Here is a 21485-nt window from a genome sequence, read left to right on the forward strand (position 1 = left end):
GTCAGGTGGTCTGGTATTCCCATCTCTTGAAGAATTTTCCACAGTTTGTGGTGATCTACATATTCAAAGGCTTTGGCATAGTCAAAACAGAAGTAGATGTTTTTCTGTAACTCTCTTGCTTGTGTGATGATCCAATGGATGTTGGCAATTTAACCTCTGGTTCCTCTGCCTTTTCTAAATTCAGCTTGAACATCTGGAAGTTCACAGTTCAGGTACTGTTGAAGCCTGGCTTTGAGAATTTTGAGCAATACTTTGCTAGTGTGTGAGATGAGTGCAGATGGTGTGGTAGGTTGATCATTCTTTGGGATTGGAATGAAAACTGACCTTTTCCAGTCCTGTGGCCACTGCTTAGTTTTCCAAATTTGCTGGCATATTGAGTGCAGCACTTTCACAGCATCATCTTTTAGGAGTTGAAATAGCTCAACTGGAATTCCATCACCTCCACTAGCTTTGTCTGTAGTGATGCTTTCTAAGGCCCACTTGACCGCATTCCGGGTTGTCTGACTCTAGGTGAGTGATCACACCATCGTGATTATCTGGGTCATGAAGATCTTTTTTGTATAGTTCTGTGTATTCTTGCCACTTCTTCTTAATATCTTCTGCTTCTGTTAGGTCCATACCATTTCTGTCCTTTATTGTGCCCATCTTTGCATGGAATGTTCCCCTGGTATCTCTAATTTTTTTGAAGAGATCTCTAGTCTTCCCCATTCTATTGTTTTCTTCTATTTCTTTGCACTGATTACTGAGGAAGCCTTTCTTATCTCTCCTTGCTATTCTTTGGAACTCTGCGTTCAAATGGGTGTATCTTTCCTTTTCTTCTTGACCTTTTGCTTCTCTTCTATTCACAGCTATTTGTAAGTCCTCCTCAGACAACCATTTTGCCTTTTTGCATTTCTTTTTCTTGGGGATGGTCTTGATCCCCACCTCCTGCACAATGTCATGAACTTCCATCCTCTGTAGTTCTTCAGGCACTCTGTCAGATCGAATCCCTTAAATCTATTTCTCACTTCCACTGTATAATCGTAAGGGATTTGATTAGGTCATACCTGAATGGTCTAGTGATTTTCCCTACTTTCTTCAATTTAAGTCTGAATCTGGCAATAAGGAGTTCATGATCTGAGCCACAGTCAGCTCCCAGTCTTGTTTTTGCTGACTGTATAGAGCTTCTCCATATTTGGCTGCAAAGAATATAATCAGTCTCATTTTGGCGTTGACCATCTGGTGATGTCCATGTGTAGAGTCTTCTCCTGTGTTGTTGGAAGAGGTGACACTATAAGAATTATTAATTTAAATCCCAACCCTTGAATGTTTTTAATATTTTATGAGACAAAATGGGAATTATGCATAAATCACTTCTACCAGATAACCAAAATTCAATGATTGTCTCTTGAGGAAAACATTTTGTGCAGTGTTTGAGTTGCAGGCTACACTAGTTGCCTTTTCAATGGAACACAGTTCTTACTTGAAAGAATGACTGCCAGACTATGATTATTCAGACTTGGGCACATTTGAGTTTGCTTCTCAGGTTCAGCTTTGTTCTCAGGCTCACATCAGCATAGCACACAGTCCACTGGAAGAGAGAGGCTATCTCACAAACGTCTCAGTAAATATTTTACTGTATTCTGTTACATCTTCATCAGCAAGCCAATTCCTCTGTCTGGAGGATGGAATGGGATTGGTTTAGGCCACATTAGGCCCTCTTCTGAATCTCCATCCAACCACAATAGGAAGATTTGAGGGGGTGGGGCTCTATCCTTTCCCAGGGCAAGGCATCTTTCAAAGGCAACTTTCACTGTTGACATTTTACTTCTGTTTCAGGTTGTTTTCTGGTGCAAGTACAGAATAGTGGTCAGAGAGCATGGATCCTGGAAGGAGAGGGCCTGGGTTTGAGTCCTGTCTCTGCCATTTACTCCTGTGTGAATGTGGACAAGTTACTTAACCACCCACTCTCCTCTTCTGTGAAATGGAACAGATGAAAATGCTACCTCACAGAATTGTGAAGATTAAATGTATTCATAAAGGTAAAAAACTTAGAACACTTCCGGGCACATAGTACCCAATATTTATTTGTAAGCAAAAGAAGACCCAATATAACTAGCTTAAACAACAGAGGAAGTATACTGGATGATATATTTGCAAAGTCATATAATTGCAGCCTTTTGAGGTAAGGCATGGTATTGATCAAAGTTTTCACGGTTTCTCTCCAATTGTCTTACGGCATTTCTAGGATTCACATCTCTCAATTGAGAACAGAGCCTCCTTTCCTACCTCTCATCATTAGGTCACATGACTGCCCCTGAACCATTCACAGTAGCCAAGAGAATGCCAGGTAGTGACTGGTTTAGAGGTGAAATCCTACCACCTTGTGCATTTAGGGGGGTAAGATTATGCTGATTGGTTATGGGGGAGTAGAATGAGCTTCCGTGACTCCCATTACTGCTACACAGTGAGTGAGGCTGGCAAAAAGTGCCTGCAGGAGGGACAAAGTTCATTGTTTGAATTCATAGTAAATAAAAGAAAAAGCCAGTACAGCTTTTCTTTAAAAAAAACCCTTCTCAGAATACAGAAAAGTTGCAAAAAGAAAGTAGACCATAATCCTGAGGTTCTGATAACTATCACTGATGCTTTTTTTTAAATTACAAGAAAATGCAAACATTTTATTTGAAATATATAATATATAGCATAGATCATTACTATAACAATTGACAATTTGAACACAGAATATAAATAAATAATCACACATAAGTTCAATTGTCTTGAATTTGATGATTATGGTATGGTAATATAACAGAATGTCCTTATTCTTACAAGATACAAACTGAAATATTTAGGGGTAAAACGGACATGATTTCTCAAACTTACTCTCAAATGGTTCAAAAAGTAATATGTAAAAGCCATGTATATATAAATACAGGTACACGCGTGTGTGGGTGTGTATACATATATATATATCTCAAAATAGTAAATTAACATTTAGCAAATATGGATAAAGATTTGCAATTCTTTTGTATTTGAAATTATTAAAAGTAAGACTGGAGAAGCAGGCAGTAATAAATCTTTTGTTAACATAGTTCTGCCTTCTATGCAGTTAGTTAAAAACTAACAACTAAAAAAATACAGCACATATCTGCCTTACTCCTCCCCTCCTTCATGGCCAGAGACCCCGGCCAAGTTCCTTCTGAGTCCTGTCGGGAAAAATGCATAGCAATATATTTCTTTATTAAGATTTTTAAAGAGAATTATTTTGGGAATCATTTGTGGTACTAAGTTAAGGCAAACACTCAGGAAAACGACCAGCCACCACACAGCGGTAAACCCATGCAAAGAGCTAACCCTCCGACTAAGATGGACAGGGACCCGGCCCTGCACGGTGCATGCCGGGATCTGGAGTTTTTCTTCTCCGCTCTGCAGGGCTCTCGGGGATCGCGCGGCCGCTCCCTTATCTCGCGATGCTAGCCTATGTTCTTCTGGGCCCTCTGACCCCCTCCCCAGCTAACGTGTTTTTCAAATTCACCAATGGGCGTATAGCGTAAGCTCGAACCAGCCAATCGGAATGCGGAGCCACCGGGAAATTTAAATCGCGCCGGCCGGCTGCACGAGCCACATCGTCCTCGGGCTGACCGTGGTGGACGTTTAGAGGCAGCAGATCCCGCAGCTTGTGCGCCGCGCACCGCCTCCGGTGGACGCTTGAGCCTGCTGTGTAGGTACGAACTGAGGTCGCAGCGCAGCTTGAGCGGCAAAGGCGGGCCCGTAGGCCGCTCTCAGATTGCTGGAGGCGGGAGGGGAATCTCGGGGTAGACGCGCGGCCAGGCTTTGGCCTCTCTGGTCGATGAGGCCTCGGGGGCGTAGTTCGTTGACGAAACGGGTGTTTCACTACGGATGCGAATGCTCGGGCCTTAGTGCCCGAGGCCTTGCGAACCGCTGCAACCGCAAGAGCTAGAGTCAGGCCCGAGGACGAAAGCCTCGGTAGGGGGCCCGGCGCCTCTGGCTCCTCCTTCCGCGGGTTCCCGCTGCTGCTTCCTCGAAATGGGGGTGGGGAAGGGGGTAGGGGAGGGGACTGGAGATGGAGGTGGCAGTTGGAGGTGCTGTCTCTTAATTTGTAGGCCGTGGGTTGGCTCTGTCACAATTTCTAAAAGAACAGAATGGAATTAAAGATAGCCACTTTGAAGGAGGACTTTTGTGATGTTTTGGGAGATTGCTCTTACGTAGGTGAGTTTGAGTGGAACGCAGCTGATACAGCCTAATTTAGTGCGTTCACTCAGAATTTCTGGAAATGAAAATGTGCAAGATGCTGAACTGCGTCGCAGGTGTTCAGGGTTGGCAGGAAACCTTATGAAAGTTTACACAATGTTAACAACGAATCAGAGTTTTAGAAATTTTCAAACGTGGAGAATGTATCTGTTTTGGCCATTTACGACATAGATTTTAGCTGTAACCTTATTTCCCGTACGTTGTCTGTTAGTTAACTAATTAGTTAACTATTCAAGTAGTCTCCACACGCGTGTGGCTGGTCTAAACTGAGTTAACGCTGTAAGGTTAAAGTACCTGCAAGATCTCGAAGAATTAGTATGAAAAAAGAATGCAAAATAGTTCAGTAATTTTTTAATGTAATGTGTTGAAATGAGAAAATAGATACTGGAGTAAATATATTATTGAAGTTAATTTCATTTGTTCCTTTTTGCTTTTAACAAGCGTGGCTATTAGGAAGCTTAAATTTATACAGCTTGCATCATGTTTCTGGTGGACAGTACCGCTCCTGGAAGCCTCAGCCCTTCAGAGGGGAGGGGCCAAATATAGTTTGGCTAAAACTCATGTTCCATAGTGCTGAAAAAGGAATATCCTTCTCTAGGATGGAAATACCAATTGAACGTGTATTTGATAATTCCCTTAATGCTTATGTTATTGCCAAAGTGATAAAAAGGAAATTTCTCTCTCCTTCATTTTGCAGCTTTCTCCCTTTGTGTCATAATCATGTCCACCAATGAGAATGCTAATTCACCAGCTCCCCGCCTCAACAGATTCAAGAACAAGGGGAAAGACAGTACAGTGAGTACCTTCTGTTGTTTTCCTAGTATTTTTTAAATGGGAAGGTATTTGGAAAGGGCGTCAAAACTTTGAGTGAATTTGAAAAATTTTCCTCACTTGGCAACTAACACTGACGTGTAATAGGTGAGATGATATGTTATCTTTTCTCAAGGAAATGAGGCGGCGCCGAATAGAAGTTAATGTGGAGCTAAGGAAAGCTAAGAAGGATGACCAGATGCTGAAAAGGAGAAATGTCAGCTCTTTTCCTGATGATGCTACTTCTCCACTGCAGGAAAACCGCAACAACCAGGTGAGGATATTTTAGCTTATGAATTATGGTAAACCCAGAAAATCAGTATGAGACCTTTCAAAGATATTTAAATAGCATGTCTTAGCTTTGTGGGTTTTAACTATCAAATATGAAGATCTGTTTTTGTGTGCTCCTGGTCAGTAATTCTGATGGGTTATCTTTCCCCCGCCATCCTCTGTAATCTATGGACGCTGATTCCAAGGTTGTCTTTAGCGCTGATCTACCCTTGAAGTTTCCCTGCTTTTCTAGTTGTCAGCTTTTACTTCGAGTTGGCCATTCAAGTGCTCAGTGAAAGTGTGTCCAGAACCAACTTATTTCTGCCTTTTTCTTCTTTCTCTGCCTTTCCTTTGCTCCCTCCCTCTCTTTTCTTGTACTTGTCACCAGCTTTTTTCAGGTCTTTTTCCTCAACTCTCTTGATTTTCATTCCGTGCCACATACTGTTTACCTAAAAGTTTTCTTAAAATACTGCTTAAAACATAGAAACTTTATGATTTTAAATCCTTTTTTTAAGGTTCTTTGGAAATTAGACCCATCCTAGAGTTCTACTCATGGAGACTTCATGATTTTATCAGAAGTGAATGATTTAGTGAAAGTTGCTCAGTCGTGTCCAACTCTTTGTGACGCTGTGGACTATACAGTCCATGGAAGCCAGAATACTCAAGTGGGTAGTCATTCTCTTCTCCAGGGATCTTCCCAACCCAGGGATTGAACCCAGGTCTCCCACATTGCAGGTGGATTCTTTACCAGCTGAGCCACCAAGGAAGCCCCATCCTAGATTTTTTAATTTATCTTTCATCTTTTAAAAATATTGGGCAATTTCCTGCTTTTTTTCCCACGTTATGCTTTCCTTCAGTGCTCCTCATTTTATCAATGTTCTTTTTCTCCCCCCCCCCCCCCCCCACTGAATTCTACCTGTGTTCTGTTTCTTAAGTTTTATACTCAAATCCCATCTTCTCTTTATATCACTTCTAGGTCATCCTAACAGGAAAAATGCTCCTTTCCCAGAATTCCTGTAGCACCTCATTCTGTACCACAAATGGAGAGTAAATGCTATATACAGAGTTTTACATCTGTAATTTGTTCTAGGGTTGTCTAGATTTTACATTTTCCTTGTTGTAAGGCTGTAGAATGTGATACTGACTCTTTAAGTTAGCTGTAGTCACAAATGCTACAGTTAATTCCAATCCGTAGTCACCGCCTGTAATGTTGATGTGTGCGGCACCAGTGGGGACATGCGTGGATAACAGCCTTAGCTTTGCAGATTCCCGGCACGTTGCCTCTGACTCTGTCCCTTTTCCCCTAAAAGCATATCTGAATAAAAGTGATTGAGACTAATGTAGGAATAAAGTTCACAGTACTCTAGTTCATTTTTTTAACCTGTTCACAGCTACTATTTTTAGTGACCAGATGCTGGGATACTCCATTACTTAGGACATTTAGTCATGACACCAAATTTGAGGATTGTTCTATATATTAAATAATGAGTATTTAACAGGCAAATTTAAATGTGGGACCAAACTTTTAGTAACTGATTATAAACAGAAATGTCTTCATGTCGGGATTGCATTATATTTAATCTTAAAAATGATAATTTGAAAATTAATTCCTCTGTTCTTGTAGGGCACTGTAAATTGGTCTGTTGACGATATTGTCAAAGGCATAAATAGCAACAATTTGGAAAGCCAGCTCCAAGCTACTCAAGCTGCTAGGTAAGTCTTGTCTTCTCTAGCATGAGTAAACTAAAAAAATCAGCATTTTTACATTTTTTGATGGGAAAGCGATGGGCAGGTGGTGCATAGAGTAAAGGTTAAGCCAGGCCTAGGCCTATTTTCATTATAATCTTTCCTAATCTAAAATTTTCTGTAGTTGCCTAAAATTACATCTACTCCAGTGATAATTTTTTGATGAACTTAAGAAATGTTTTTTGTCACTGGCATTTCAAGTCAGTGTCAGGGAAAAGAGGAATTATTCAGTAAGTGGGATTAGCGCATTCATTTAGAATGGTTCATCCATTTAGGAAATAAATATATTCTATTTATTAGACTTTTCCCACCCACCATACACAAATATTTGTGACATCCATAATAGAAAGGACAAATAATTTCTGTAGCTTCACAGTGTGGGGAATAGCAAATCCAGTTGACAAAAGATCAGGGAAAAGATTTGTGTCCTCACTACTGGTCAGAGCAATGAAGATTAATAGAGTGGTATGCTATCATATTGTCAAAGTTTTTAAAAAGTGGTAAGATCTAAAATAGATTTCTGCAGAGAGAAGGGTTCTGCATTATTGGTAATATTTCAGTTTGAGGAAAAGTAGTTTAAGACACTACCTATGGTTGTACCATGCAAACAGTCTGTTCAGCTTCTCTTAGTTCCAGGATGTCTCAGCAGTTAGTCTGCACTGTCAAAGGTTACTTAAAGTTTTAAACTCTTGCATTAAGTTGCGTTTTAAATCGTGTTTTTTGTATGAACTTGTTTGGTCCTCGAGTTGTGTTTTAAATTGTTGTTTTTGTTTTTTTTTTTTTTTTGGTATGAACTTGTTTGGTTAATCACCTTTAACTTTTGTCTTTCTTTTTGCTTACCCATAGGAAACTGCTTTCTAGGGAAAAACAGCCCCCTATTGACAACATAATTCGGGCTGGTTTGATTCCAAAATTTGTGTCCTTCTTGGGAAGAACTGATTGTAGTCCCATTCAGTTCGGATCTGCTTGGGCCCTCACTAACATTGGTTCTGGGACATCAGAACAGACCAAGGCTGTGGTAGACGGAGGTGCTATCCCAGCATTCATTTCTCTGTTGGCATCTCCCCATGCTCACATCAGTGAACAAGCTGTATGGGCTCTAGGAAACATTGCAGGTACTTGGATTTGAAATTCTTTTGACTGGATGTCTCCAATCATACTGAGGTTGGCGGAAGTGTCTTAGTGTATTTGTTGCACCAAGACACTAGTGTACTCAGTAACTGAAATTAATGGCGCTAGACAGGTAGTCATGGTTAACTTTGCCACCTTCTTTTTTTTTTAAGGTGATGGTTCGGTTTTCCGAGACTTGGTTATCAAGTATGGTGCAGTTGATCCACTGTTGGCGCTTCTGGCTGTCCCTGATATGTCATCTCTAGCAGTAAGTCACTTACCATAAGTCACATTTCTCACTGATTCTCATTTTTCTACACCCTTAAAAAACAGCACTTCATTGCATTTTTCTTTCCCCCCAGTGCGGTTACTTACGTAATCTTACCTGGACACTTTCAAATCTTTGTCGCAACAAGAATCCTGCACCCCCCTTAGAGGCTATTGAGCAGATTCTTCCTACTTTAGTTCGTCTCCTGCATCACGATGATCCAGAAGTATTAGCTGATACCTGCTGGGCTATTTCCTACCTTACTGATGGTCCAAATGAACGGATTGAAATGGTTGTGAAAACTGGGGTTGTACCCCAACTTGTGAAGCTTTTAGGAGCTACTGAATTGCCAATTGTGGTAAGTTAATACTCAAATGAGAATATAAAGTATAAGGAGCACAATCAGTTGGTACTAATTATTGACATATTGTATATTTTAAGCCATAATGAGCCTCTTAGCTGTCAAAACTTTCAGGGTGTAGAGATTTTGAGTAGTGCTGGAATAGATAAAAGATAACTACCAGCGTCAACTTTTTTTTCCTTTCAGACTCCTGCGCTCAGAGCCATAGGAAATATTGTCACTGGGACAGATGAACAAACACAGGTTGTAATAGATGCAGGAGCGCTTGCCGTGTTTCCTAGCCTGCTAACAAACTCCAAAACTAATATTCAGAAGGAAGCTACGTGGACAATGTCAAACATCACAGCCGGCCGCCAGGACCAGATACAACAAGTTGTGAATCATGGATTAGTCCCATTCCTTGTTGGCCTTCTCTCAAAGGTACTACAGCCTTAGGACTTAATGGCCAGGCACTTGGTAGAGTTGTACTTCTTAAGATTCTTAGTGTACTAATGTTAGCTTCTGTTTAACAGTCCTTTGCTAAATAATAGTAACCTTTTTATGTTAGCTTGGATAGACCCAATTGGAAGTCTTAATCACTTTCTTCTAAAACAGTGGTTTTGGGATCTTTTATGACCATTCTGAAATAAATCTGTTTCTTTATGTTAATTAGGCAGACTTTAAGACACAAAAGGAAGCCGCATGGGCTGTGAACAACTATACAAGTGGCGGAACTGTTGAGCAGATTGTGTACCTTGTTCATTGTGGCATAATAGAGCCGTTGATGAACCTCCTAACTGCAAAAGATACCAAAATTGTTCTGGTTATTCTGGATGCCATTTCAAATATCTTTCGGGTAAGGCTTAACGAGGCAGCATTTGTTTGAATTTGGACTCGATAATTGGCTTACTGTTTAGACAGCGGGGTACGGGGCAGCTCGGTTTACTCAGTTCCCCACGGAGTCAGAAAGCCTGTTTATGTGGGCCACACTCTTGATAAAAGGTGTGGCAAAGGGTTATGAGCAGGATAAAGGAGATGACAACTGCATGATGTGACTGGAATTGAGGCCAGGTACAATGCTGTTCATACACATTTATTTTGTTAAGCATTAATTCCCCCAATTTCATACTATGGTGAAATTAAATTTGAATGATCTGGTTAATTATATTTTTCTTTTGATTACGTTCCCAATTGATTGAAGTGTGATAACATATGGCACTTTATTGTATAATGGTTGGTAGGTCCCACTCAACAACTTTAAACTGATTATGGAAATTTTTACATATCAGAGTTTAGAATAATGATCACTAATGTATGTATCACCTAGCTTAAGTAACTTGTCAACATTTGGCCTCTCTCCTCACCCTTACCTTTTATTTTATTTTGAAACAAATCAGTTCATTTTTAAATATTTATGTCTCTCCTGAAAGATGAGGACTTTAAAAACATAGCTAGCCATGATATCGTTTGTATATGTACCTAATAGATTCTTGATATCAACAAATAGTCCAGTTAGGGGAATTTCTTTTTACCTACCTTAGGTTATTACCCTTGGACAATGATTCTCTTCCTTGATTTCCATACACCTTAGGATTATCTCAGGTGCTTTTATACCAGTAATTTTCTATTCCCATCACAGACCAGTGGAGCCTGGATATAGTGTCATTTTTAAAGTTAACCAAGTGACTTTGATACACAGAAAAGGTTGAGAACCTATAGTAAGATCTTCGTGGCCGAAAGCTACAGAAGTAGCTGCGAAGCGCAGTACAGATCTGATTCTTTTGAATTGTTAAAAAATGTAAAGTTGAGTTTTATCTCATAGAGTTGCAAAGGAATTCTTAAGTGTTTATTTCTGTCTGATATATATTGATAGTCAAACAGACATTGTTTTCTTCATTAAAAGAGTTCATTCAAAGTTTAGTCTTCTAAACTTGGAATTTTTTTCAGGCTGCTGAGAAACTAGGTGAAACTGAGAAACTTAGTATAATGATTGAAGAATGTGGAGGTTTGGACAAAATTGAAGCTCTGCAAAACCATGAAAATGAGTCTGTGTACAAAGCTTCATTAAACTTGATTGAGAAGTATTTCTCTGTAGAGGTGAGTAAATGGTAATATTAATAGCTGGGAAGGTTAAGCCCATAAGATATTTTTTTCCTCATATTTTCTTTATGAGCCTTGATAAATGTAGTAAAATATCAGCATAAGTATGCTATTGCATATAACATATTTGTTCCTCTAATGTTTTGCTTGATACTAATACCATCTTTTAACTTGAAATATTAAAAAGTCACTAGTTTACTTTGGAATGAATAGCTTCACGAATCTTAGAATATCTTGAGGGTAAGTTTGTGTAGGAATTGGAGGAGTGGGCCAACCCCACAGCCATCTGCTGGCCTAATAGCCTGTTTTCCTCTTGCCTGCTGAAAAGTGACAGGTTAAGGAAATCTCTTTTTCTGTTGTAGTAGCATTTTAAAAAGAAACATTTTTGTCTGGGATGGGTCTTTGTTGCTGTGTAAGGGATTTCTCTAGCTGTAGTGAGAGGAAGCTACTCTGTAGATGCGGTGTGCGGGCTTCTCGTTGCAGAGCACAGACTCCGGGCTGTAAGGGCTTCAGTAGTTGTGGCTCATGGGCTTAGTTGCCCCACAACACTTGGGGTCTTTTCCAACCAGGAATTGAACCCATGTCCCTTGCGTTAGCAGGCAGATTCTTAACCACTGAACTACCAGGGAAGTCCCATAATTTTTTATTGAAGTAGAGTAGATTTATAATGTATTAGTTACTACTATACAGTGTAGTGATTCAGTTATACACACATAGATTCTTTTCCATTATGGTTTATCATAGGAGATTGAATATACAGTAGGACCTTGTTAATCCATTCTATAGGTAAAAATTTACATCTGCTAACCTCAGCCTGCTACGCCATCTCTTTTCCCAGTCTCCTCCCCCTTGGCAACCACCAGTCTTTTCTTTGTCCATGGCTCTGTTTCTGTTTGGTAGATAGGTTCCTTTGTGTTATATTTTAGATTCCACTTACAAGTGATATGTCTCTCTGACTTACTTCACGTAGTATGATGATCTCTAGTTGCATCCCTGTTACAGTAGCATTTCTTAACTTATTCAGAACCTTCCCCTCTCAGGCAAACTTCAGTAGCCCTCCGTCCACTATTTGAGATATTAAAATATGGTTCAAGATTAAAGGTGAAATAAGCAAATGAGGACCTTAAGAGTGATACTTATAGGTATTATGCTAAGTGAAATGAGTCAGGCAGAGTAAGACAAGTAACGTAAGATTTCTCTTATACATGGGAAGTTTAGGGGGATAAAAAAACAACACGTCAGCTCATAGATAGAACAGATTGGTGGTTGCCAGAGGTTGAGGGTGGGGGAAATGAGTAAACTGTTTTTTTGTTTTTGTTTTCAGTTTAAATAGAAATGTGCCAAATTTATGGGATTATATTGTTTTGTTTTTAAATACTTCCAGGAAGAGGAAGATCAAAATGTTGTGCCAGAAACTACCTCTGAAGGCTATACATTCCAAGTGCAGGATGGCTCTGCTGGGACCTTCAACTTTTAAATGTACATCTGAGGCTTAAAGTTGTTTGTTGTGTACTATGTTTGGTATAAGTTTGTCTTACTGTTTCTCTACTAAGAACTCTTTTTAAATGTGGTTTGTTATTGTAGCACTTTTTACAACAAAACTATACTTGAACAGTTCCAAACTGTACATACTGTATGAAGCTTCTCCTCTCAATGGGTTTCTTATTTCTGTGTGGAATTTCATATCTTGCAGTGTCCTGTAAATAAAGATTAAATTCCACCCTTTTCTTTACTTCACCATGCCAGTGTGTTAACTTTCTAATTTAGAGCTCTCACAGGTTGCAAATGAAGGGGAGTTGAACTGAACCCATGTGACTCTAAACTGGGGTATAGTTCTGGTGGCAGGCAGCATTTGATATAAGGTTTGTCATGTTATCAAGGATACAGAATTGATAGCTTCCTGTCTGCTTCTGAATTCTGGCTTCGCTCTAAGCTGCTTCCCCGCTTGGTTGGTGAGAATGGCTCTTGGAATGTCACGGGTCGTTTTTCACTGGACAAGTTTTTCACCAAAGAACAGATAAAATTTCCCAGAACCCCTCAGCCAGTGTCTTAAGTCATACTGGCCACTGGGATAAAAATCTTAAATTTAATCTTAAATTTCTCCCGGAGTTACAAGTGGAATTCATTCCTCCCAACTTTCAAGGCTAAAAGTGATTTCAAGGCTGCACCTGGGAAAATTCGATTGGTAAAGGGTGGGGTCCACGTATTGAGTCTTTCCTTTTAATTCCCAGGTGTTCGCACCTGTGCAGTCTGTGGATTGTGAAAGCCACTACCTTAGAAAAGGAAGGGGTGGGGTGGAGTTTTAACTACAGTATCCCAGAAGTCTTAGGAAAATGAAATGCATCATTTAATGTACTACTGTCAGTTTCCACTTTTTGGATTATTGGGAAAATGAGCAAATGCTTGGCGAAGATAAAAGCTATGATGGTGGGCATGGGGTGGAAGACTCGAACACAATTTATGACCTTTAAGGGCTACTGTATTCAGTAAGACAAGATAGTTCTTCAAGTTGGTTGTATAATGCAAGGAATTGCCATTTACCTTCTCAGTGGGTCCTAGCCCTTCCCCCAATTCATCAACATAAACATTAATACATTTTGCCTTCTGTAGATAACAGGGTTTTTTAAAGCTCTTTTCTCAAAGGTGCTCATCTTGTTAGGGAGCAGAAAAACTTCAGCTGATGTGTATTTAAAGCACCTCCAACAGCCGAATTCTTAACATGGAATGTGAAACCTGTTAACAGATGTTCCTCTTAAGTGCAGGGCACCTTGTTTGGAGACCTGGTGTTTTCTCAGCTTTCTTTGCAGTCTCCAGGCAGGAGGACAGAAGTAACCAGACTGGAGCACTGTCCTCCCTTCCCTGCCTAAGTCTTGCTCCACTCCGCTTTTCCCTCCCCTTCCCCCAACGTGAATCCCTTCTTGGTTGCTGCATCCAAAAGTCTTCAGCCTGAGCAAATGCGGAGGTGAACCTGCACATCCTAGGCTTTCACTTTAAGGTAGGTGGAGCTTTGTGGCTTTAAAGGGACTAGAGTAACACACTTAGATAGGAGTATAAGGCCTGGATTTGTTAGCATGGAAGCATGACTTGGTGAAGTAATGGACAGGAGACAGCTGCTTTCCAAAAATACATTTTCATATTTTAGATAAAATTCCTAACATACTAGTTTCCTTGAAGTTAAAATCCAGAGAGGCATTTGTTTTTATTGAACTTAACTGGATAAAATCTAACGTCTGAGTTTCTATATTCAGCTTGATTTTAAGAAGTGACAAAACGCTTAGCCCCCAACTTTTCCCTTTTGCATTAAATGATAATCTCTAAATTGGGGGCTTCCCAGGTGGCTCAGTGGTAAAGAATCCACCTGCCAATGAAGGACTCCCTTCAATCCCTGGGTCAGGAAGATCCCCTGGAGTGGGAAATGGCAGCCAACTCTAGTATTCTTGCCTGAGAAATTGTATGGACAGACGTGTCTGGTGGGCTACAGTCCATGGGGTCGCTGAGTTGGACAAAACTGAGTGAGCGTGCATGTGTAAATTTCATTAATACATTGCATTTTAGGTTTCTAGCAGTTTTAAATCTCATCTAAGATTTGAATAAACCATCACTGCCTATGATGACTTCATTTTTGTATTGTCATAAGGAAGATGGGAAAGCAAAATTTCAGTCAACTATCAAAGTAAAAACTGCTGACACTTATTTTGCTTGTTAAAGAGTCTTAAGTTAATATGAGGAAAAGATTGAACATTGGTGCTAAGTATTTCCCGAGTGTTTTTTAAATTAGTTTTTTATTGAAGTATAGTTGCTTTACAATGTTGTGTTCGTTTCTGCTGTACTTCCTGGAGTATTGATTCTTTAAATTGCCATTGTATCTTGGCTTTAAAATCCTATCAAACAACTTATTTTTAGAATAAGGTAGGAAATAAACTGTGAGCAAAGCTAGTGGATGTGGTGGAATTACAGTTGAGCTATTTCAAATCCTAAAAGATGATGCTGTGAAAGTGCTACACTCAATACGCCAGCAAACTTGGAAAACTCAGCAGCAGCCACAGAACTGGAAAAGGTCAGTTTTCATTCCAATCCCAAAGAAAGGCAATGCCAAAGAATGCTCAAAGTACCACACAATTGCACTCATCTCACATGCTAGTAAAGTAACGCTCAGAATTCTCCAAGCCAGGCTTCAACAGTTCGTGAACATTGAACTTGCAGATGTTCAAGCTGGTTTTAGAAAAGGCAGAGGAACCAGAGATCAAATTGCCAACATTGCTGAATCATTGAAAAAGCAAGAGTTCCAGAAAAACATCTATTTCTGCTTTATTGACTATGCCAAAGCCTTTGACTGTGTGGATCACCACAAACTGGAAAATTCTTGAAGAGATGGGAATACCAGTCCACCTGACCTGCCTCTTGAGAAACCTGTATGCAGGTCAGGAAGCAACAGTTAGAACTGGACATGGAACAACAGACTGGTTCCAAATAGGGAAAGGAGTACATCAAGGCTGTATATTGTCACCTTGCTTATTTATCTTACATGCAGAGTACATCATGAGAAACACTGGGCTGGATGAAGCACAAGCTGGAATCAAGATTGCTGGGAGAAACGTAAATAAGCTCATATGTGCAGATGATACCATCCTTATGGCAGAAAGCGAAGAAGAACTAAAGAGCCTCTTGATGAAAGTGAAAGAGAAGAGTGAAAAAGTTGGCTTAAAACTCAACATTCAGAAAACTAAGATCATGGCATCTGGTCCCATCACTTCATGGCAAATAGATAGGGAAACAGTGGAAAGAGTGACAGACTTTATCTTTGGGGGCTCCAGAATCACTGCAGATGGTGACTGCAGCCATGAAATTAAAAGACTCTTGCTCCTTGGAAGAAAAGTTATGACCAACCTAGACAGCATATTAAAAAGCAGAGACATTACTTTGCCGACAAAGGTCCATCTAGTCAAAGCTATGGTTTTTCCAGCAGTCATGTATGGATGTAAGAGTTGGACTACAAAGAAAGCTGAGCACCAAAGAATTGATGGTTTTGAGCTGTGGTGTTGGAGAAGCCTTTTGAGAGTCCCTTGGACTGCAAGGAGATCCAACCAGTCCATCCTAAAGGAAATCAGTCCTGAATATTCATTGGAAGGACTGATGTTGAAGCTGAAACTCCAGTACTTTGGCCACCTGATGCGAAGAGCTGACTCATTTATAAAAACCCTGATGCTGGGAAAGATTGAAGGCAGGAGGAAAAGGGGATGACAGAGGATGAGATGGTTGGATGGCATCACCGACTCGATAGACATGAGTTTGAGTAAACTCTGGGGGTTGGTGATTGACAAGGAGGCCTGGCATGCCGCAGTCCATGGGGTCGCAAAGAGTTGGATGTGACTGAGCAACTGAACTGAGGAAATAAACATTTGTTTTCTCAAGGCTGTTTTTTTTTTTTTCCTTCTCCTCATCCTCAACCTTTCTGTGACTGCCTCATCCCTGAAAAGAAATTCTGGATAATTTCTTGTTACAGTACATCCTTGTTAAATAGGATTTTTGCTTCGGCATTAGGCGTCTTAAATTGCTCTTAATCATTTTGCACTTTCCAAAACCAAGTCAATTAAAACCAAAATTGTGCTCATCAAAGTGGCATGTTCCTTTCCATTCTAAATAGCAGTTTTGTTTGTATGGGCAGTTGGAAACCATGTGAGCCACAGGACCCCAAGTTCAGGAGGCCATTAAGGGAAGTGTAGCTGGCTGCTCCTTCCCTCCCTCCACCCTTGCTGAAGCTTGCCAAGACCCAGCTGGCTGATTTTGCAAAGCCCTTGAAATATGTCATTAATGGTGCTTGCTTTTGAGATTGGGCTGTTGACCTAATTTGTGATGAACAAAACCTGGCCAAATCACACTGCGCTCCCCTCCCCCCAGGGAAAGTGTTCGTGAAAAGTGTTTTAGCAACATCACCGATTTTAATAACCTCAGCTAATAAAGATGATAGAAAACACTCAAGCTATCAAGTAGGATTTTTTGAGGACAGAAAGAGCAATTTAATTTTGAGCATTTGTATGTTAAATGGCATGTTGTTGGCATAGTTTGAAAGCAGAATTCTGGTGTCTATAAACGCCCAGTTCCTCCTAAATATTTGGGACAGTTTCATAACACTGTGTAGGAGTTGTACACAGAGAACCCTCTTAAATTGATCAGTTTGTGCATTCCTCTCAGGCTTTTCACAGTAAAAAATGTCTTTCCCTATCCTAGTTCCTAGAGTGGTGCAATGGAATGGACTATTAATTAGGAGCCAGATCAGCCTAAGTTAAAATCTGTCTCTACTGTATTTCAGTGAGTATCCTTTGGGTTATCTATGTAGCCCACAATCCCTGGTGGGCTGTACCCTGAAATACGTACAGATTCTGATTACCATATAATCTCAGTATGCTAGGTAAATTTTTTTTTCCATTTATTTTTATTAGTTGGAGGCTAATTACTTTACAACATTGCAGTGGTTTTTGTCATACATTGAAATGAATTAGCCATGGATTTACATGTGTTCCCCATCCCAGTCCCCCCTCCCACCTCCCTCTCCACCCGATCCCTCTGGGTCTTCCCAGTGCACCAGGCCTGAGCACTTGTCTCATGCATCCAGCCTGGGCTGGTGATCTGTTTCACCCTAGATAATATACATGTTTCGATGCTGTTCTCTTGAAACATCCCACCCTCGCCTTCTCTGAGTCCACAAGTCTGTTCTATACATCTGAGTCTCTTTTTCTGTTTTGCATATAGGGTTATCGTTACCATCTTTCTAAATTCCATATATATGTGTTAGTATACTGTAATGGTCTTTATCTTTCTGGCTTACTTCACTCTGTATAATGGGCTCCAGTTTCATCCATCTCATTAGAACTGATTCAAATGAATTCTTTTTAATGGCTGAGTAATATTCCATGGTGTATATGTACCACAGCTTCCTCATCCATTCGTCTGCTGATGGGCATCTGGGTTGCTTCCATGTCCTGGCTATGATAAACAGTGCTGCGATGAACATTGGGGTGCACGTGTCTCTTTCAGATCTGGTTTCCTCAGTGTGTATGCCCAGAAGTGGGATTGCTGGGTCATATGGCAGTTCTATTTCCAGCTTTTTAAGAAATCTCCACACTGTTTTCCATAGTGGCTGTACTAATTTGCATTCCCACCAACAGTGTAAGAGGGTTCCCTTTTCTCCACTCCCTCTCCAGCATTTATTGCTTGTAGACTTTTGGATAGCAGCCATCCTGACTGGCGTGTAATAGTACCTCATTGTGGTTTTGATTTGCATTTCTCTGATAATGAGTGATATTGAGAATCTTTTCATGTGTTTTTTTGCCATCTGTGTGTCTTCCTTGGAGAAATGTCTGTTTAGTTCTTTGGCCCATTTTTTTATTGGGTCATTTATTTTTCTGGAGTTGAGCTGGAGGAGTTGCTTGTATATTTTTGAGATTAATCCTTTGTTGCTTCGTTTGCTATTATTTTCTCCCAATCTGAGGGCTGTCTTTTCACCTTGCTTATAGTTTCCTTTGTTGTGCAAAAGCTTTTAAGTTTCATTAGGTCCCATTTGTTTATTTTTGCTTTTGTTTCTAAAATTCTGGGATGTGGGTCATAGAGGATCCTGCTGTGATTTATGTTGGAGAGAGTTTTGCCTATGTTCTCCTCTAGGAGTTTGATAGTTTCTGGTCTTACATTTAGATCTTTAATCCATTTTGAGTTTATTTTTGTGTATGGTGTTAGAAAGTGTTCTAGTTTCATTCTTTTACAGGTGGTTGACCAGTTTTCCCAGCACCACTTGTTAAAGAGGTTGTCTTTTTTCCATTGTATATCCTTGCCTCCTTTGTCGAAGATAAGGTGACCATAGGTTCGTGGATTTATCTCTGGGCTTTCTATTCTGTTCCATTGATCTATATTTCTGTCTTTGTGCCAGTACCATACTGTCTTGATGACTGTGGCTTTGTAATATAGTCAGGCAGGTTGATTCCTCCAGTTCCATTCTCCTTTCTCACTAGGTAAATATTGTAGTCATAGAACAGCTATTCCCCACTTTTTTTTTAATGTAATTTTTTCTGTTTTGACTGCACCACACAGCATGTGGGATCTTGGTTCCTCCACCAGGGGTGGAACCCACACCCCTGCATTAGAAGCATGGAGTCTTAACCACTGGATCACCCGTGAAGTCCCCATTCCCAACCTTTAACAACAAAGGTTTCTTTGCTGTTCTTCCACAAACCTCTATTTTGATATATAGTTACCTCCTAGTTAAGTTTATTATTAGTCTCACTTTTTTTTTCTTATCAGTCTCCGTTATGCATCATCATGAGACATCACATGGCTTGTTTCTGTACTCAGTGGTAGGATTCTATTCCAAAGTTGGATGTTCTGTTGGACTTCAGGCCTGTTACAGGCTTACCAGAGCTTTCCAAAGAGTGAAACTGGCCCAAGGACCACCAGTTTTTCCAGGGATGGCCTTTGCAGCTAAACCTGTGAGGGCTTCGAGTTCCTGTACCCTGCCCTTATTCCCCTTTCTCTTCATTCTATTGGAAAGTTTATTTAGGGTACCTCTCTCATCTAATGTCTCACTGGCCCTGAGAACAGCCCTACCCAAGCCAACCTGGTGATGGTTTGCTGGGAAGCTTGTCAGTATAGCCAACCCATTGTTCAGTTGCTAAGTCGTGTCTGACTGTTTGCGACCCCGTGGACAGCAGCATGCCAGGCTTCACTATCACCCAGAGTTCACTCAAACTCAAGTCCATTGAGTTGGTGATGTCATCTTACCATCTCATCCTCTGTCACCCCCTTCTGTCTTCAGTCTTTCTAAGCATCAAGGATCTTTGCTAGTGAGTTGGCTTTTCGCATCAAGTGGCCAACTAGTGGAGCTTCAGCTTCAGCATCAGTCCTTCTAATGAATATTCATGGTTGATTTCTTTTAGGATTTATTGGTTTGATCTCTTTGCCATCCAGGGACTCTCAAGAGTCTTCTCCAGCACCGCAGTTGGAAAGCATCAATTCTTTGGTGCTCAGCATTCTTTATGGTCCAACTCTCACATCTGTACGTGACTACTGGAAAATTCATGGCTTTGACTATATGGACCTTTGCTGGCAAAATGATGTCTCAGCTTTTTAATATGCTGTGCAGGTTTGTCATAGCTTTTCTTCCAAGGAGCAAGTGTCTTTTAATTTCATGGCTTCAGTCACCATCTGCAGTGATTTTGGAGCCCAAGAAAATAAAATCTGACAACATATAGGTCTTTACTTGTGATATGAAGCTGCTTAAGTGAGCAAACATTTTATCAAGAAACAACCAAACAAAGCTGTGTTTTCTACTCTGAATGAGGTTGAATGTTTAGAACTTGAACAGATTCAGCTGTGTGTGTGTGTGTGTGTGTGTGTGTGTGTGTTAGTTGCCCAGTCATGTCCGACTCTTGCAACCCCATGGACTGTAGCCCATCAGGCTCCTCCGTCCACAGAATTCTCCAGGCAAGAGTACTGGAGTAGGTTGCCATTCCCTTCTGCAGGGGATCTTCCTGACCCAGGGATTGAACCCAGGTCTCCTGCTTTGCAGGCAGATTCTTTACCATCTGAGTCACCAGGGGAGCCTTCAGGGAGAGATACTGGAAGCTTAGTCATAAAAACAAAGGAATTTAAGAAAGAATTGGATGACTCAGAAAACTTTTAATTCATTCAAAATGAATGAAAAAGGATAATATAAATACATAAGTATTAGTAGGCTGTTCCAATTGTAGTTATGAAAGACATATGACTTTTTAGCAAAACTTGGATTACAGAAGAAATGTGGAAAAATACATAGAAATGAGAAGACCTTTAAAAACTGGCTTAAACCAAATTTTTAGATGACCAGTGACTATCCCCACTCTCAATTTTGTCCATCTTTTCAATCAATTTCTCTGTCACTCCGAGGAAACATTAACTTAGTGAATATGAAACTTGGTAACTTTGTAAGAAAACCTTTTCTTGTTACAGAGGTAATCCTAATTTTGGAAAATTTTAAAAACCCACCACCACAAAGATTAAAAAATAGCCTAAAATCTCACCATTAGATTGTATATTTTTTCATAGATAGGAATTCTTTTTCAAGTTATTTTAAATTTTATTAGAAAAGAATACAAGGAAAAATATGACCACAAGATGTTTACTTAGTAGTAACACATGCATAATTAAACACATGAACAGTTTTGGATTTTTTTTTATTGATTTACAATATTAGTTTCAGCTGTACAATTAATAGTACAATAGTGATTGAAGATTTTTATAGATTATACTCCATTTACAGTTATTATAAAATATTGGCTATATTGCCTGTGCTATACAACATAATCTTGTTACTTCTTTATTTTATACATAGTATTAATACTTTGTAGAGACAGAAAGTTTTAATCTGAATAACCTGAGATCCAGGACAGGCCTTTGGGGGCCCATGAACCCCTGAAATTGTATGCAAAGTTTACTGTTAAATACATGAATGTAAGCTTTTCTGAGAAGGGGGGTTACACGTTGATGAAAACTGGGTTCTTAAAGGTGTAGTCATCCTCAAAACATTACACACTTCAGGTGTAGATCTCTCCAGTTTATCTTCTA

At 40.0% G+C, this 21485-nt stretch overlaps 1 protein-coding gene across 4 annotated transcripts; it reads left to right on the forward strand.

Moving 5' to 3' along the window:
- The first annotated feature begins 3575 nt into the window (after positions 1–3575).
- Positions 3576–12620, forward strand: KPNA2 (karyopherin subunit alpha 2). Of its 4 annotated transcripts, XM_070479778.1 has the most exons (11): positions 4061–4209; positions 4949–5046; positions 5198–5335; positions 6956–7044; positions 7924–8192; positions 8361–8455; positions 8550–8813; positions 9003–9236; positions 9469–9651; positions 10743–10892; positions 12280–12620. In XM_070479778.1, the coding sequence occupies exons 1-11, from the start codon at positions 4143–4145 to the stop codon at positions 12370–12372; spliced, it is 1680 nt and encodes a 559-aa protein (XP_070335879.1). In that variant the 5' UTR covers positions 4061–4142; the 3' UTR covers positions 12373–12620. The 4 variants fall into 4 exon arrangements, with proteins under 4 accessions (XP_070335877.1, XP_070335875.1, XP_070335878.1 ...); XM_070479776.1 differs by lacking the exons at positions 4061–4209; positions 12280–12620 and adding an exon at positions 3576–3700 and having other exon boundaries at positions 10743–12242; XM_070479774.1 differs by lacking the exons at positions 4061–4209; positions 12280–12620 and adding an exon at positions 3576–3704 and having other exon boundaries at positions 10743–12241.
- Positions 12621–21485: the final 8865 nt, after the last annotated feature.

Source organism: Odocoileus virginianus, chromosome 17 (assembly GCF_023699985.2).
Source record: "Odocoileus virginianus isolate 20LAN1187 ecotype Illinois chromosome 17, Ovbor_1.2, whole genome shotgun sequence".
NCBI lineage: Eukaryota > Metazoa > Chordata > Mammalia > Artiodactyla > Cervidae > Odocoileus > Odocoileus virginianus.

Excerpts from the sequence above, each read along its gene's own strand:
- KPNA2 (XM_070479778.1), top strand. The coding sequence starts at position 4,143 with ATGGAATTAAAGATAGCCACTTTGAAGGAGGACTTTTGTGATGTTTTG. Across the intron at positions 8,193-8,360 it reads GGCTCTAGGAAACATTGCAG|GTGATGGTTCGGTTTTCCGA; the intron begins GTACTTGGATTT and ends TTTTTTTTTAAG. Across the intron at positions 8,456-8,549 it reads CTGATATGTCATCTCTAGCA|TGCGGTTACTTACGTAATCT; the intron begins GTAAGTCACTTA and ends CTTTCCCCCCAG.